The sequence below is a fragment of the Struthio camelus genome, chromosome 12 (assembly GCF_040807025.1).
Source record: "Struthio camelus isolate bStrCam1 chromosome 12, bStrCam1.hap1, whole genome shotgun sequence".
Classification (NCBI taxonomy): domain Eukaryota; kingdom Metazoa; phylum Chordata; class Aves; order Struthioniformes; family Struthionidae; genus Struthio; species Struthio camelus.
Window position 1 is genome coordinate 12524629 of NC_090953.1, and position 13720 is coordinate 12538348.

Consider the following 13720-nt stretch of genomic DNA (forward strand, 5'->3'; position numbering starts at 1 on the left):
TATTTTTAGTAGTGGATTAGTATTCACATGATCTATTTAAGCCTCTGATTAAAGGCTACTTGCCTGTTTTCTGCCTTCTATATTTCTGTACCTTATTTGAAAAGACAATAGAGTATCAAAAGAACAGTTAACAATAAATATTTCTAGTTTTTATTATGTTATAGAAGAACTATTTTACAGTATTATTAACTTAAGCTAGAGTGGTAAAAGCTTTATACCATTTAAAAACACGCCTTCCTTCCATTTAGGCATAAATGAAGTATATCCTGTCGATCCTTTTTATACTAATAATGAACTGTGACAATGCTTACCTTGTACCATGAATTCTTCCTCATATTCAGCCTTCCCATCCACATATCTGATAACAACATTTGCGTACAAGTATGAGCTACAAATGGACGAAGCCTTGAAGACACTGCTAGCTTCAGACAAGTGGAGTTACTCCAATTTTTAAGCTCATAGGTTAGTAATTTCATTGCCATAGTTTCATCTTGTCGGAAGGACTGCTCTAACAGTTCAACTGCCAGTTGACCAAACTCACTGGAATGGGGAAAAAAAAAAGAGCATCAAAGCAACCAAAACTCACATCTGGAGTTCAAGCTGAATTTTCCCATATAATCATATTCTCAGTAACGCAACCCAAGTGGACTATTACCTCTCCTGTTTTCCGGCAGATGTACTTACAGGCATTATAACTCAAAAGTATAACATGTGGATTTATGACTTCCATTAAAAACATATGCAGGCTACATACAACGGTTAAAATACTACGAAGGAAAAGAAGTAAATCAATGACACATTCAGTGCCATTTTTAAGTCATGATCTGTAATAGTTCGTAAAGTGGGCGATATCTAATACACAACTTTTACTAGAGCGCTGCTGAATCCTTCTCAAAAAAAAACCAAAATCAATAATTTTCTTCAAGTATGCTAAAAGAACATACATAAAGATAAAAGAACAGTTAGGGTTTTATTCATGTCTAACCTACTATTTTTTTATGGGAAATTCAAGAACAGATCTTTAACAATAAGAACACGTAATTTACTTGGAATACTGTTTCAGCTCTTCTGAAGTATCATCAACAAGGTCACTTTGTTTTGCCTCATATGCCATTGAACGGTACACTTTGCAAGCAACTAAGGCTTTAGCCATGGACTCTTCCCCATGCTGCCAGAAGAAGAGGGCCATCTTTTGCCTCTTCATTAACACTGCCCAAAGTAACAGTTCGTTGAGAGGATACGGAAAACGTCTTGTTTCAGGATCATCTATGTCTACTATCTCATCTTTGGTTCTTCTCTTTTTTCCCTCTTCTGCACCAGTGTCAATCTTTAAAATAAAATCAGAAAGGTATGTTTTAAATCTCTTAATTTTCAATTATGGAAACTGTAACAAAACACAGTCAACTAATGGTTCAAGTACTATGCATTCATAAAAACAGAAATGAATTTCTGAACGCATTTGAAAAGCGGCTAGAACTTTCTTTCAAAAAATTCAATTCAGTTTAATTTGTTCTAAGAACTGGGAGACTGAATTACCTTGATTTATAGATCGAAAGAAAAGTGCTAACTAGTAATCCTACATACAAATGAAGAAACTTATCAAGACTGCCCAAGTTCTGCCTACAATATCATATAGTTCCCCCATTGCTAGAACTGTGCCAAGGATAAGCTCTTGTTCCTTAATGTACCAGAGTTTATCCAGAAGACTAATATAAAGATGTTCTTTACACAATCCTGTAAGCATGCTAGACAGTTGCATATGAAGAACTATGAAGGCAAGACTGAAATTCCAGCTTTACACTAAAACAGATACTATTTATTTCAGTGGCACTCAGATGTCATCCAGGTTCTCCCCTCTTAAGAGCTTAAAAAGAAATATCACCGCACGCCCTCTCACATCCATACCTTTGGTTTGTATGGCTGTGCTGTTTTGATGAAGTGATTATGTCGCATTTTTTCTTTCTTATCTGCCCTGTTACCAAAAGGCTCATGGCTTTTACCCATCTGAGGAGTATTATTGGAAGGATTTCGCCCAGATCGCTGTAACAAGAACAACAGCAAGAGTGTTTTTTTTTTTTTTTTTAAACACCTATCTACAAGACATTATATAATCAACTGTTTACAGCTAGGTGCACAGCTGAGCAACTAACATTTACTTTGTCACTGAAACAGTGACGAATTTATATAATGTCAACAGTTAGAGCTTTCATAGAACACGCAAGAAGTATCAAAGTAAAAACAATTCAAAAAATATTACTAAAGCAACTAGCGTAACTGCCAAGAAGCTGGGATAACTGCATCCCAAGTGCTGGGGAATCAGTATGTTTAGCATCCATTCTTCCCCTACAAGTAGGAAAAGAGGGAACAACAGAAAAGGAATTTGAATGCTAGAGTAAGGAAATGCATTAAAAAACCCTTTTGTTTCCCCTCCACCCTAAAACGGCTCCTAGATGCCTTCACAGACACTACTATCATCTTTAAAAGAATCAGTCCACTGACAAAAAGAACTGAGTAACACGGCTCCAATCTTTTTCAAAAAAAAAAATATATATATATACACATTTTATATATATAAATTTTAATTGTGAACATATGAAGCAGTCCGTCTTATTATCCAACTGCCACATACCCGATTGTTCCCGCTGAGACTATTGTATATAGCTCTAAAGCGTTTTCTTGTATAGGTGCATCTATAGGTTCCTCCCATCAGATATTCAATAACCAGCCCCACATCAATCAGGTTGATTTTATATCCTGGAGGAAGATTTCCCTAGAAAAACAAAAGGTACTTTTAGTTTTGCAAATTATAATCTTAATTTAAACTTGCTTAGAACGTATCTACATGTTATATTATAATTCTAAATAAAAAACAAATTAAGCCTTTCACGATAAAAACCTATCTACATGGCTCAAGAGTTAGTAGTTTCAAAGCAGACAAGGTTGTAGTTTCTTTTCTGTATGATCTTCCCTAGCAGGATGTATGTTTGTTCTGCTGTGGGGTATTTTTGTTTTGTTTGAGGTTTTTTGTTCTCATTTTAAGAGCCAAAGCAACTCTACCTGCACATATGAGCTTCCAAACCATCAAAAAGCAAAACAATCAGAAACGAGAGGAAAAAAAACCACCGCACTCATCAGGTCTAATGCATATCTGTCTGACAACGAGGCATTAGGCTTGCAACTGCAAACCTTGGAAATAACTAAATGACTGCAGAGAGGTTGCTTGTTGCTTCAATCACACCTAATTAATAAATCCAAGATTAAATTGACAAACAAGAGAGACCATAAAAAAACCAAAAACTAAACAAAAAACCACCCACCCCATGCAAAAACAACCACCACCGCTGCCACCCCAAAGCCCTAATACTGCTAGTTTGACAGACTGTTTACATTTACAGCATACCTGTTTGACATCCCGAACAAGATGAAAGAGCGTTGGGTTAGTTGGGCCTTGTTTCTTTATAAAACAGAAGAGGGAAAAGAAATGTTGGAGGGAGAAATTAGAAGTGCAAAGACAACATGAGAAGATTACAATAGAAGTCCTCCAGTATTATCATATGTTGACTCAAAAAAAAAAAAATTCTTAATTTCTAAAGCAAACAGTAACCAAATGCAATATTTCACACTGCACCATTAGGTATAAAGCACTTCCTTGTTGTTTCATTTTATAACTTTGACGGCACTTTTAATTTGGGACATAATTAATCCACCTATACTTTGTCCACAAAGGAAAAAAGCAGAATGACAACAGCAACAATATACGTATTGTTTGTTATAAAATCATACAAAGAAGTTTTAAAGAATAGCCATTTTAAGCTATGGGAACACATACACGTGTTTACAGAATTGAAGGATCCACAGTAAAAACTCCTTTACTTCTAAAATTTGAAATCGGAATGTTCCCACTCTACCAAAGATGATTTTTCTTTTTCTAATTTTCTGTGAAGGCAGGAGCTGTTATACTCTTAGACGTACGGTTACCCTGGCACCACTAGAGATCTCAATAAAAAGCACATCAAGTACAAAAATGCAACACCATAAAACATTAATCCAAACAAAAAAGGTCATATCATGTGGTCTCCTATATACAAATTTTCATTAACAAAGGAATTTCAATGCTTTTCTTGTCATAACTAGATAACGAGAGTGTTAATGCAAGCTTGAAACATATTTATGTACTACTCATTACTCATAGTCAGCTTTTGACAAAAGGGTTTTTTGGTTTTTGGTAAATACTTAACGCTAAACAAAAATATCGTAAAATTTTTAAATCAGCACTCACGGAAACAATTTTTCTATACAATGTTTATAACCATGTAGGCTCACAAAATGAGCTATTTTTACAATCATTTATTATGGTAACATCAACAGCTATAGACAAAATTCATCTTATGAAGCCCTAACAATACTGTCTGGACTTTATGTGCAAGTTTCAGTCATTTGGCTTTCTCTTTTTTTTCTTCCCCATTGTGATTTACCCGCTTCACACGTTCCACAACTGTGCTGCAATTTTCCCTTTAGTATCTATATCCAAAGATCAGACTCGAATGAACACCCTTCTCACAAACCATTTCCGGTACCATTTCTGGAGAGCCAGAAAGCAGCTGTGGCACTACAGAGCAGCCAGACAGCACTTCTCAGCTCTAACCTCATGTGAGGGATCCTTCCTCATCATCATCACATGGCACGTGGGCTGGTGCACATGACCCAGTGCAAAACACACTGAGTAAATAAAAAGTTTTTCTAAAAAGTAATCTGTTTAAAAAGCAGTCATTCACTTACTGTATTATAAAGTTCTTCCAGTCTGGGAATTGTAAGAAACTTGTGCATGCTTACTCCGTTTTCAATCAGAAGTTTCACAAACGCTACTCTATCCATCACAAGGGCATCTAGCATAGCCTGTTCCAGAGAGCCAACCTACAACAAATGAGCACAGGGTAAAGGCTGGAGAGAATCTGTAAAAATGCACCATCAGAGCATGAGTATACTTAGGTTACAAATTGATCTCACTCCTTTACAAGGGGTAGATCCTTTTATGTCTACAAAGATGCCACCCTGGGTTCAGGAAATCACCTGAGCTTCACACAATTACAGGATGAAAGAATATTCCGAGGACTTATCACGGTATGTCTTCTCCGGTCTTATACTCTCCCACAGAGATCTCTTATTGACATGCTCAGAGGCAGTATACTGAACTAAACTGACATTTAGTCTAACACAGTACAGCTGTTCTCATATATCGACATTGGATGAAAAGTAGGAAGATATAAAACATTTAAAGCACAATTTGCTTCAAAGACAAATACTCAAAACTATTATCAACGAGCCTTCCAGCGTGTAGACTGTACAATCCTGTAAGATTGCATTTTATCTTTACAGTAATATGGGAAAAGTCAAGATCGACGATGTTGTTTTCAAACTAATTTACAAACTACAAAAAACAGGTACTTCCCCCCTCTCTCTGAAAGGCACAGCAGTGCTGTCAACCATAGTTAATATATGTATTTTACTAGCTTCTTTTTTAAGAATGTTACGTGATCAAATAACTGTAAAAAAAAAAAAAAGAACGAACCTCTGAACAACATGAATTCAGCTTTCATCTTCTGCAATATCTTTTCTCCCCTAGTCACTCGAAACGCTTAGAACATTTCTAAAATTCTTGGACTATTTTTAAGCACACAATAATAAAATAGCTATAATTCTATCAAGTATTCAGAAATTACTGTCCTAAAATAAGCATGTCATTATTCTACAGACTATTTTAAGTCAAAAGACTCATTCTTTGCAGTAAGTTGAGCTTCTGTCTAAGAAAAGGACATTCTGCTTAATCTAGACTGCACACATACCAGCCATTGTTGCCCATAAACAAAAACATGATTTTTGGCAATGTCAACTCTATCCCACGCAAGTGTAAGGACAAGCTGGTCAAATGCAGACGCATTCGTGCCTTAAGAAACAAAACACAATGAAAAATTTTAAATGAATTAAAATTTAAGACAGTAAACATTCTTACTTCTTAAAGTGGACAAATCAAATAATCTACCGCAGAGTTATACTGTAAATTTTATCAGTTATGACATAGATCATAACACTTTATAATGAGAAAACATGGTAGATAATTATTTGCTTAAAAAAATAAAGATTCTTACAGATAATAATATTTTATAAATATTCCAGCATATAATCACCAAATTACAATAGCTGGGGATTCTAAAGGCTCATTAAATGTAAAGGCTCACCTTTTAGCAACGCTGTAAGTATCGCAACATCAATGTCTTGATGTTCGTCTGACCCAATGTGAAAAACAGTAATCTGTTCAAAACAAAATACATTTATTTTCAAACACGTGTTCTTCCTATTTTATCGGACAAAGGTGATTAGCCCCAGTCTTTTATATCAGGAATTGAAATACATTGAAAAAAATCTGCTTATCTTGAACGCATTTTAAACTACCCTCAATTTAAATCTTACCCTCACTGTGTACTCTAGAGTGTTTTCCTAAGTGGGGGCCACAACAGAAAATCTTTTATTATAAAAGGAAAGCAGAAACCCTGCACACTCTTCAATCTCTTTTCTCACTATGATGACAATTCTTTATTGGCTATCACAATATCTCTATTAGTTACCACACAGTTCACCTCCCCGCTTCATTCTGGACTATAAGATTAATCTGCCAGCAAATGTGTTTCGCTGAACATGTCAACTTAAAAACTCAGAACAGGATAATAAGGTCTCCATATGAGACACCAGTACCTGAATTCAGGCTATAGGCAAAGCTCTATTAAGTGCTTTTACTTTAAGCACTCAGTGATAGTAGTCCTTCATTTGTACACTAATAACTAAAAGACAAAGCAGAATACCCTAAGGCTTTCAAAAATATATATATACTAAAATAAAGACAAGAAAGAAAGGAAAATAACCCACAAACAAAATGTACAGAGCTATAAACAAAATAGAATCCTATCGGTTGAAAACAAATAGGATTGGAAATAAGGAAGCAACTGCAATTACCAGAAGTAATGCCAAGAATGAAGTCTCTCTTGGCCATGAGATGAAGTATACAAGAAAACTGGATTTGACTGCCTTCTGCGTTTGGAAAGATACATTATGGCCAGAAAAGATGTAAGGACTTGATCGTAGACAACATTTTGAGATGGGATTTCATTTTAGATCCACAAATGCATTTACCTCGCAGAACGATTTTCTGCAGTGGTAGCTACTTACAAGTTCTTTTTTTTTCATGCATTCCAGCAATGTCTGAAATAGATGAACCGCTTCACTTTGACCAAAATTAAATGTCTTTTTGATGGTTGAAATGATTTCGGGCTCTGCACCCTCAGGAACATTTCTGAGATTATAACAAACAGAGAAACATAAGTTGTTATGTATGAACAGTAAGCATGGCCACACGTTTAATTAGCCTGAACATGTCCATTCAAAGTCCTGCCGTTTATAAGCTTATTATTGTTTCAGTGGTAAAAGCTTGGGTAACCATTATAAAGTAATATAGGTTCCTTAATCTAAGACTTTCTGCTACTGCCTCCCTAAAGGTAACTCAACCTCTCTCCATTTCCTTCCCTAACTCTCAGAAATGAGATACTCTCAGATACTCCCCACTCTGAGTAAGACCTACACCTGATCTAGCTCTCAGTAGACAAACCTGTCTGGTTTAGCGCTACGTTTACCTCCTCCTGCTGGTTCTGAGGCAGTCCCTGCAGCTAGTATCCAACAGGTTTAATGATTTAAGCACATCTGGCAACTAACCAGAAGCCGCTAAGGACTGTGAACCATAAACAAGTCACATTCTGTTTTTGAAACTACAAACAGACAATGGTTTTCTGCACTAGCAAAAGTTTTTTTAAAAAGTTAAATTTTAACACTACTCAGAAGAAACAGTATAGATACTTTTCCTGTTCCCTTTTCAGGGAAGCTGCCGCTATGCAATAGCTAACTGTATACAAGTGTTTCCTTTCAATTAAGTGACATTTTCAAGCAATTTAGTAATGTATTCAGGATATATTATTCTCACATCTCTGGAAGGGAAGGTCAGCTCTGACTTCTCTTGAGCTAAGCCGTATGTTGCGCATACTTAAGAACAGTCACGTTAGTCACTTAGCAAGTTACTGTTGCGTCGTTTAAACCTCCAGTCAAGCAGACAGAGCATTTAAATTGATTGTTGGGTGCTCTAGTTACAACAGTGTAACATAATTACTGCACATTAGTGAAGTTACAGGCAAGATTTTTCCCCTTATTTAGGATATAGGCGTATCTACTTTTCCTCTCCTTTTGTAAGTACTGCTAAAGCGAGCATATCGTGCCAGTTGCACCAAATTCTGTAGATGGTCTGTGGGAGGAACTCAGAACTAGAAAAAAAGAAATCTCAGTCTTTAGCCAAAGGGATTAATCGCAGCGAACCTGGAAAACTGTATCTATACTCTATTTTTAGCTTTTGTCTTTCCACAGATACAGCTCTTGCACAAATTCATTAAAGGACTACTCTCAAAAGACATCTCCACATGACTGATAGTTTGACTAGAAGTACTACGACTTACCCTCCCTCCTCCGTTTGCTTGTGAACATACGCCAGTATGTCTGCAGCTCTACCGGTTCCTTCACATACTACCACTGGCACAGGAGGACTTTCTTGAAGGAAGTCTAAAACTGTGAGTATGACATTGGGTCCACCTTCAAACACCAGTGCTACCACAGGCACACCTTGACCAATTCCTATAAAGTTGTAAAGACACACATAAACCCCTACTTTTCAAATCAATTTAAAAAAAAAAAAAAAAAAAACCTTTGTCAGTTTATATGAAAACGTAAGCATTCAACATGAAGTATTTCATCAGGTCTGGCAAAATAAGTTTTTAACGTCAAATTACAGGAGAGGTGTATACTAACAGATGGCTAACATTTGTAGGTCAATACATAACAAACAAAATAATGACAAATAATGTCTCTTATCTACATAAAAGCAATAACAAAGGTAGACATTTCACATATCTAAAACGCAAAAATACATTATCTTTCAAAATATCTGCTTTTCTTGCTTGGGAGTTCTAGATATAGTCAAGCACTATTATTTCCACACTCTCTTTCTCTTTTATTTTTTTTTAAGTAGAGATTAGATACATACACTTTTACCAGCCACAGCTACAGCACAGCTATTTTGCTAGCCATTCGCACTGCTTGCCTTTTCAGCTCTTGCCTTCTGCTTACACCACTCTGTTCTAGGTACATGTCACTGGTTCGTTCTGAAATGTCAGATTTTTGCTAGGATATACAGATGTAGGGTTGCCAATTTTCCCACTGCTCTTTGTCAAAGATACGTTAAACAGAAAGCAAGATCAAGTGGGAAAAACAGATAAGATCACGATTACTTACTTGCATGGATCCGTTGCAAATTAATAGTTTTTTCCAGTTCTCTCCGTAATTTTACTTCTGCTCCATACTTTCCAACTGTTCCATCATCCACCAGAATGAAATGGGAATGGAGATTATTTAGGACATTTAATTTACTTAATGGGTTTAACAAGGTTTGATATGGAGCAACCACCTAAGCATAAGCACATAACAGTATGTTTTACTTTAAAGACGCAAATTAGTCTCTGTGAAACTTAACTATTTGTCTAGACACAACAATCAGAGGAAAAACAACAAGCACTAACACATGTAAGTATGCCTTGGGTCAAGATACACCACAAGCCGGAGCTAGCTATGTAACTTTGTGCTTGAAAACAGGCAACTATATCACAAAAGAATTCAGTTCTGAAGCATAATACAGAAAAGGTTCCTTGAAAAGGAGTCTGTCTACAAGGAAAACTTGTGACGGCTCTGGCAAACATTAGCCTGGAAGATTCAGCATCAAAAATTTTCAATTTATTATCCTTTGTAAATGCAATTGCTCCATAATACTTCAGCATTTTTGCTATTTGATTCACTAGTATCAATAGGGAGAGGGGAAGGGTGGGGGAGAAAAATACTTGGGAACAAGCTCCTCCTCCAGTGTATTTGCATTTTGCAACTTGTTTACCCTAACAGTCTCGCCTGAGGTCACAGATGTCAGTGTACCTTCACAGTAATGCAAGCACTCCAATGTTGCAAAGGTAGTGAAAAAACATGCTTCAGCAGATTTAACAAAAAAGGAAGTCATGCAGATAATTATTTCAATTAGATAAACTTATCCTTACATCTCTTCCAACAAGGTCATTTCTGTTTTCAATTACTCCCCATGGAGCAATCCCAATAGTGCAAATCTTTCGAGATGATCTGGAAGCATGTTCTCTTAGAGCATCACCAACATGTTTTGCAACACCTGTTTGCACACAAAAACAATTCCAACATATTGGATACCACGTCTTATTAACACTAACTTTAAGAAATACACCGATTTTATTAATTTGGCCCATTAAGGAGCTGAGAATTCATTTTACAGAACACCAAAGAAAAAGCACGTATACAATGCACAACACTTACTACTAGAAGGAGACAAAGCACCACATATTAGTAATGCAACAAAATAAGCATTAGCCTAGAGAGAACTAAAAGACAGCTTCCAGTACATTATTGTACTTGCTTTAATCACAAATAAAACAATAAGAAATTGCAGTTTGACTCCCACAGTTTGAACACGATTGTGGCGTTTGCCCTCGAGGGACAATACAGCAGCCCATTTCAAGCTGCATATGTTCAAAATATATGATAAAATATTTTAATTTCACCTGACCAAACTAAAACTGGAAAAACACTTTGCTTTAAGATAAAGCTAGGCATCCATTAAATCTTTTGGCTTTTATAAGCCATAATCCAGTTAACTGTGCACACTCATTTGTACCTTCCTTACCTGTGTTAACTCCTCCAGTTATAATCCAGGCTCCTGTTGTTACTGCAGCTTTAATAAGACCTTTGCCAAGCAACTGCTTGATGCGTGGGTGAAGTTCAAATTTCTGCATGCCCCCATGTACAGAGATAACAAGCTTCGGCAACTCCATCTGCCATTCTTTAAGCATAAGCTGCAGAATAGCTTCAGGCTTAGTGTCGTATGACAATCGCACGTACTGAAGACAAAAGAAAAAAGTTGAGTTAAAGGGTTCTTACAAGAAACCATCACTCAATCAGTGAGGAAAAAGAACAACTGGAACGTATTTCAGGAAACATTTTCCTAACTCAGGCTACAGAAGATTTAATTTATTTCCATGAAACATGGCAGATGCACTAAATGGACAAGTTTACATTATACCCTCCAAAATTAAGGTCAAGACAGTTCATAGTTTTGAAAGCAAGTTCGGGAAAGGGGAAAAGGCTAAAGAAATATGCTGTTATTCTATTCTCCTGACACAGTACCATAGAAAAATGAGATTTTATGAAAGCATTGGATCATTTCTAAGTTGGATAAAGTTCAGAAATACTCTTAAAATTTCTGCCATCTACTGGTGAAGCTTGCAGGTCTCATGTGAAAGGTCTTACAGAACGACAAAGTTATTTGCTTTTCTTTCCCTATTCTTTGTGGGAAGAAAAGCTACATTCTTTAATACAAACCTTCAAACCTAGCAGCTTTTTTTTTTTTTTTTAAACTGGCTGTGTTTGATAGCTCAAGATGAAGTGGTCAGTTCATCAGCTAAGAATCCTTCTATGTCCCTAATATGGACTGTTCGAAACAGGAGGGGGAATTATACAAAAATTAAGCCCTACCTTGATCACGTTCCAACTAAAAACATCACTATCCCAGTAAAGTGGTTTTAGCAACCCCACTGGCGCTCAGCGGATGTGAGCATAGGCAGCTTGCTACATCTGTACTTCTAGAAATGGATTCTCAGCAATTTTAAGGTATACTAAATGTATGAAGGAACACATATACACACACACACACACACAAATGTGAAAGAATTCTACTAGCAGCCCTTCTCTCCATGGGGACGATCGAGATGGTCCTTAGGAGGCTCTGTTGGTGGCATAGAGCATGCAGCTCCCTCTCTCAAGCACTTCAGTTTGGTTATAGGAGTTAAACTATCAGAACTCTTCCCAGCTTAAATCTGCATGAGCATTAAACAACTTTACCATGATATCAAGTCTTTCACAAAATGGTTGTGGAAAAAACGTGTCAGAACTTCCAAGTTTCTGGCCTTTCCATTAAGCAGGCATCTATGAATTAAGTCTCCTTTTCTAAAATTTCAGTTTATCAGCATGCTTGTTTCTAACAACAACAACGATGAGCGCGCGAGAGTGTGCACACTAACAGCCCCCCACCTTAATTAATCTGATCAGTCTGATTAGGTTTTTAGAATGTTGAACAAATCTAGCAAAGAAGCATATTCTCCATCTGCCTATAATTTTAAATGATTTTTCCAAGTTTGAAAATTTATGAATATAGAGTTAAATAACAGATGTTATTTAACCAGGTGTTACAAAAACGTAACAGTAGTGAACAAGCACCACAGATGAGTAAGCTGTGTTCCAGGTAAGTCTGAAACAATATAAGACTGAATTCTTAATGCAATGTTTTGCTGAAATGATTGAAGAATGAATTCTTATCACAATTTGTAATTTGCAGTGAAGCCTGCACATGAAGCCAATTAATTCTCTGAAAAGTCTGAGTGACTTGTTGTGAAAAATAAACTAAAGGGAGAATTCAAATCACAATAAAATTACTAGAATGACAGAAGGCACTGCTTTATCACAACAGAGCTCCAGTCATTTTCATTACATGAAAGCATCCACCACCCGTTATCAACATGTTTAGAGAAGAAAAAAGAAAAAAAAAGTAAAGGTCATACATGCCTTAGCCCTGTAAGAATGAGAGCCGCCTTGAAAGTTGATGACACCATAAGCATCAGTAGGAGTCTGTTCTGTATGTTTTTCCACTGACCATTCTTCTATTTCCTGATTATAGTTTTCACCCAGCTTCACATCGGAGTATTTCATAGCAAGACTTGCAGTAAAACAGGCATGTTGTCTGACCAAGCGGCCACAACAGCACCTACAGCAAAGCATATCATTTAGAACACTTGAATGAATGCTATCGTTAGAAGATGAGAGAAAATGTATTTTCTCTCTCTTTTATCCGTATTTTAACAGAGATACGTTAGATTTACACCTGAAAGCAAAGTTTCTAAGCATCATGTAAACCTCTTCCTTAGAAGAAGCCTTGTTGCCATAAGTATTTAAAATGAGGATAAACAATACAACACACAGTTATTATGCAAAATATTCAAATTCTCTGACACAGCAAGTTAGAGGCCACAATATGCTATGAATAGTCAGGACACAGAAAATCACAATCGACTCTTGGAGGCCAAGTACTTTGTCCTTTTTATAAATACATGATCCAGGTATTGCAGACAGTTTTTTTTTATTTTTTTGTTTTTAATCTTCTAACCTTTCACTGACTTATTTGCAATACTGATCAAAACTTTTTAGAATCCCATTACAAAAGCCCATTTTTAACGGAAAAACATTAATAAAGAGTGAAGAAGAACTAAAAGAACTCTTACCTGACAAGCTGCTGACAAATTTGACATCCTGGAAGGCATCTATAAGAAATACCAGTTAAATACATGAGTTAGCTCCAGTTAAAAAGTAAATAGGAAAAAAAAAGTCATACTTCTCATGTACTTACACAAAGATTATTGAACAAAAAGATCTACAGTAATTGGAAAACGTGCTGTCAAAGTCTGCCCCATTTTTAACAAGGTAACTTGTCTGTCCTAATTTTACATGACTGTAG

At 36.2% G+C, this 13720-nt stretch overlaps 1 protein-coding gene across 2 annotated transcripts in view; it reads right to left on the reverse strand.

Moving 5' to 3' along the window:
* TRPM7 (transient receptor potential cation channel subfamily M member 7) overlaps positions 1-13720 on the reverse strand; it is a 61665-nt gene that overhangs the window by 21811 nt on the left and 26134 nt on the right. Inside the window, exons 3-17 of one of the 2 annotated variants that reach the window (XM_068958910.1) lie at positions 13488-13526; positions 12775-12973; positions 10841-11054; positions 10188-10312; positions 9382-9553; positions 8550-8724; positions 7222-7345; positions 6237-6309; positions 5844-5944; positions 4780-4914; positions 3401-3454; positions 2630-2770; positions 1906-2040; positions 1047-1327; positions 312-540 (exon numbers count right to left, since the gene is read on the reverse strand). In XM_068958910.1, the coding sequence (XP_068815011.1) occupies positions 312-540; positions 1047-1327; positions 1906-2040; positions 2630-2770; positions 3401-3454; positions 4780-4914; positions 5844-5944; positions 6237-6309; positions 7222-7345; positions 8550-8724; positions 9382-9553; positions 10188-10312; positions 10841-11054; positions 12775-12973; positions 13488-13526 (2197 nt within the window). The remainder of the gene's footprint in view (positions 1-311; positions 541-1046; positions 1328-1905; positions 2041-2629; positions 2771-3400; positions 3455-4779; positions 4915-5843; positions 5945-6236; positions 6310-7221; positions 7346-8549; positions 8725-9381; positions 9554-10187; positions 10313-10840; positions 11055-12774; positions 12974-13487; positions 13527-13720) is intronic. The other variant, XM_068958911.1, reaches the window with a different exon arrangement.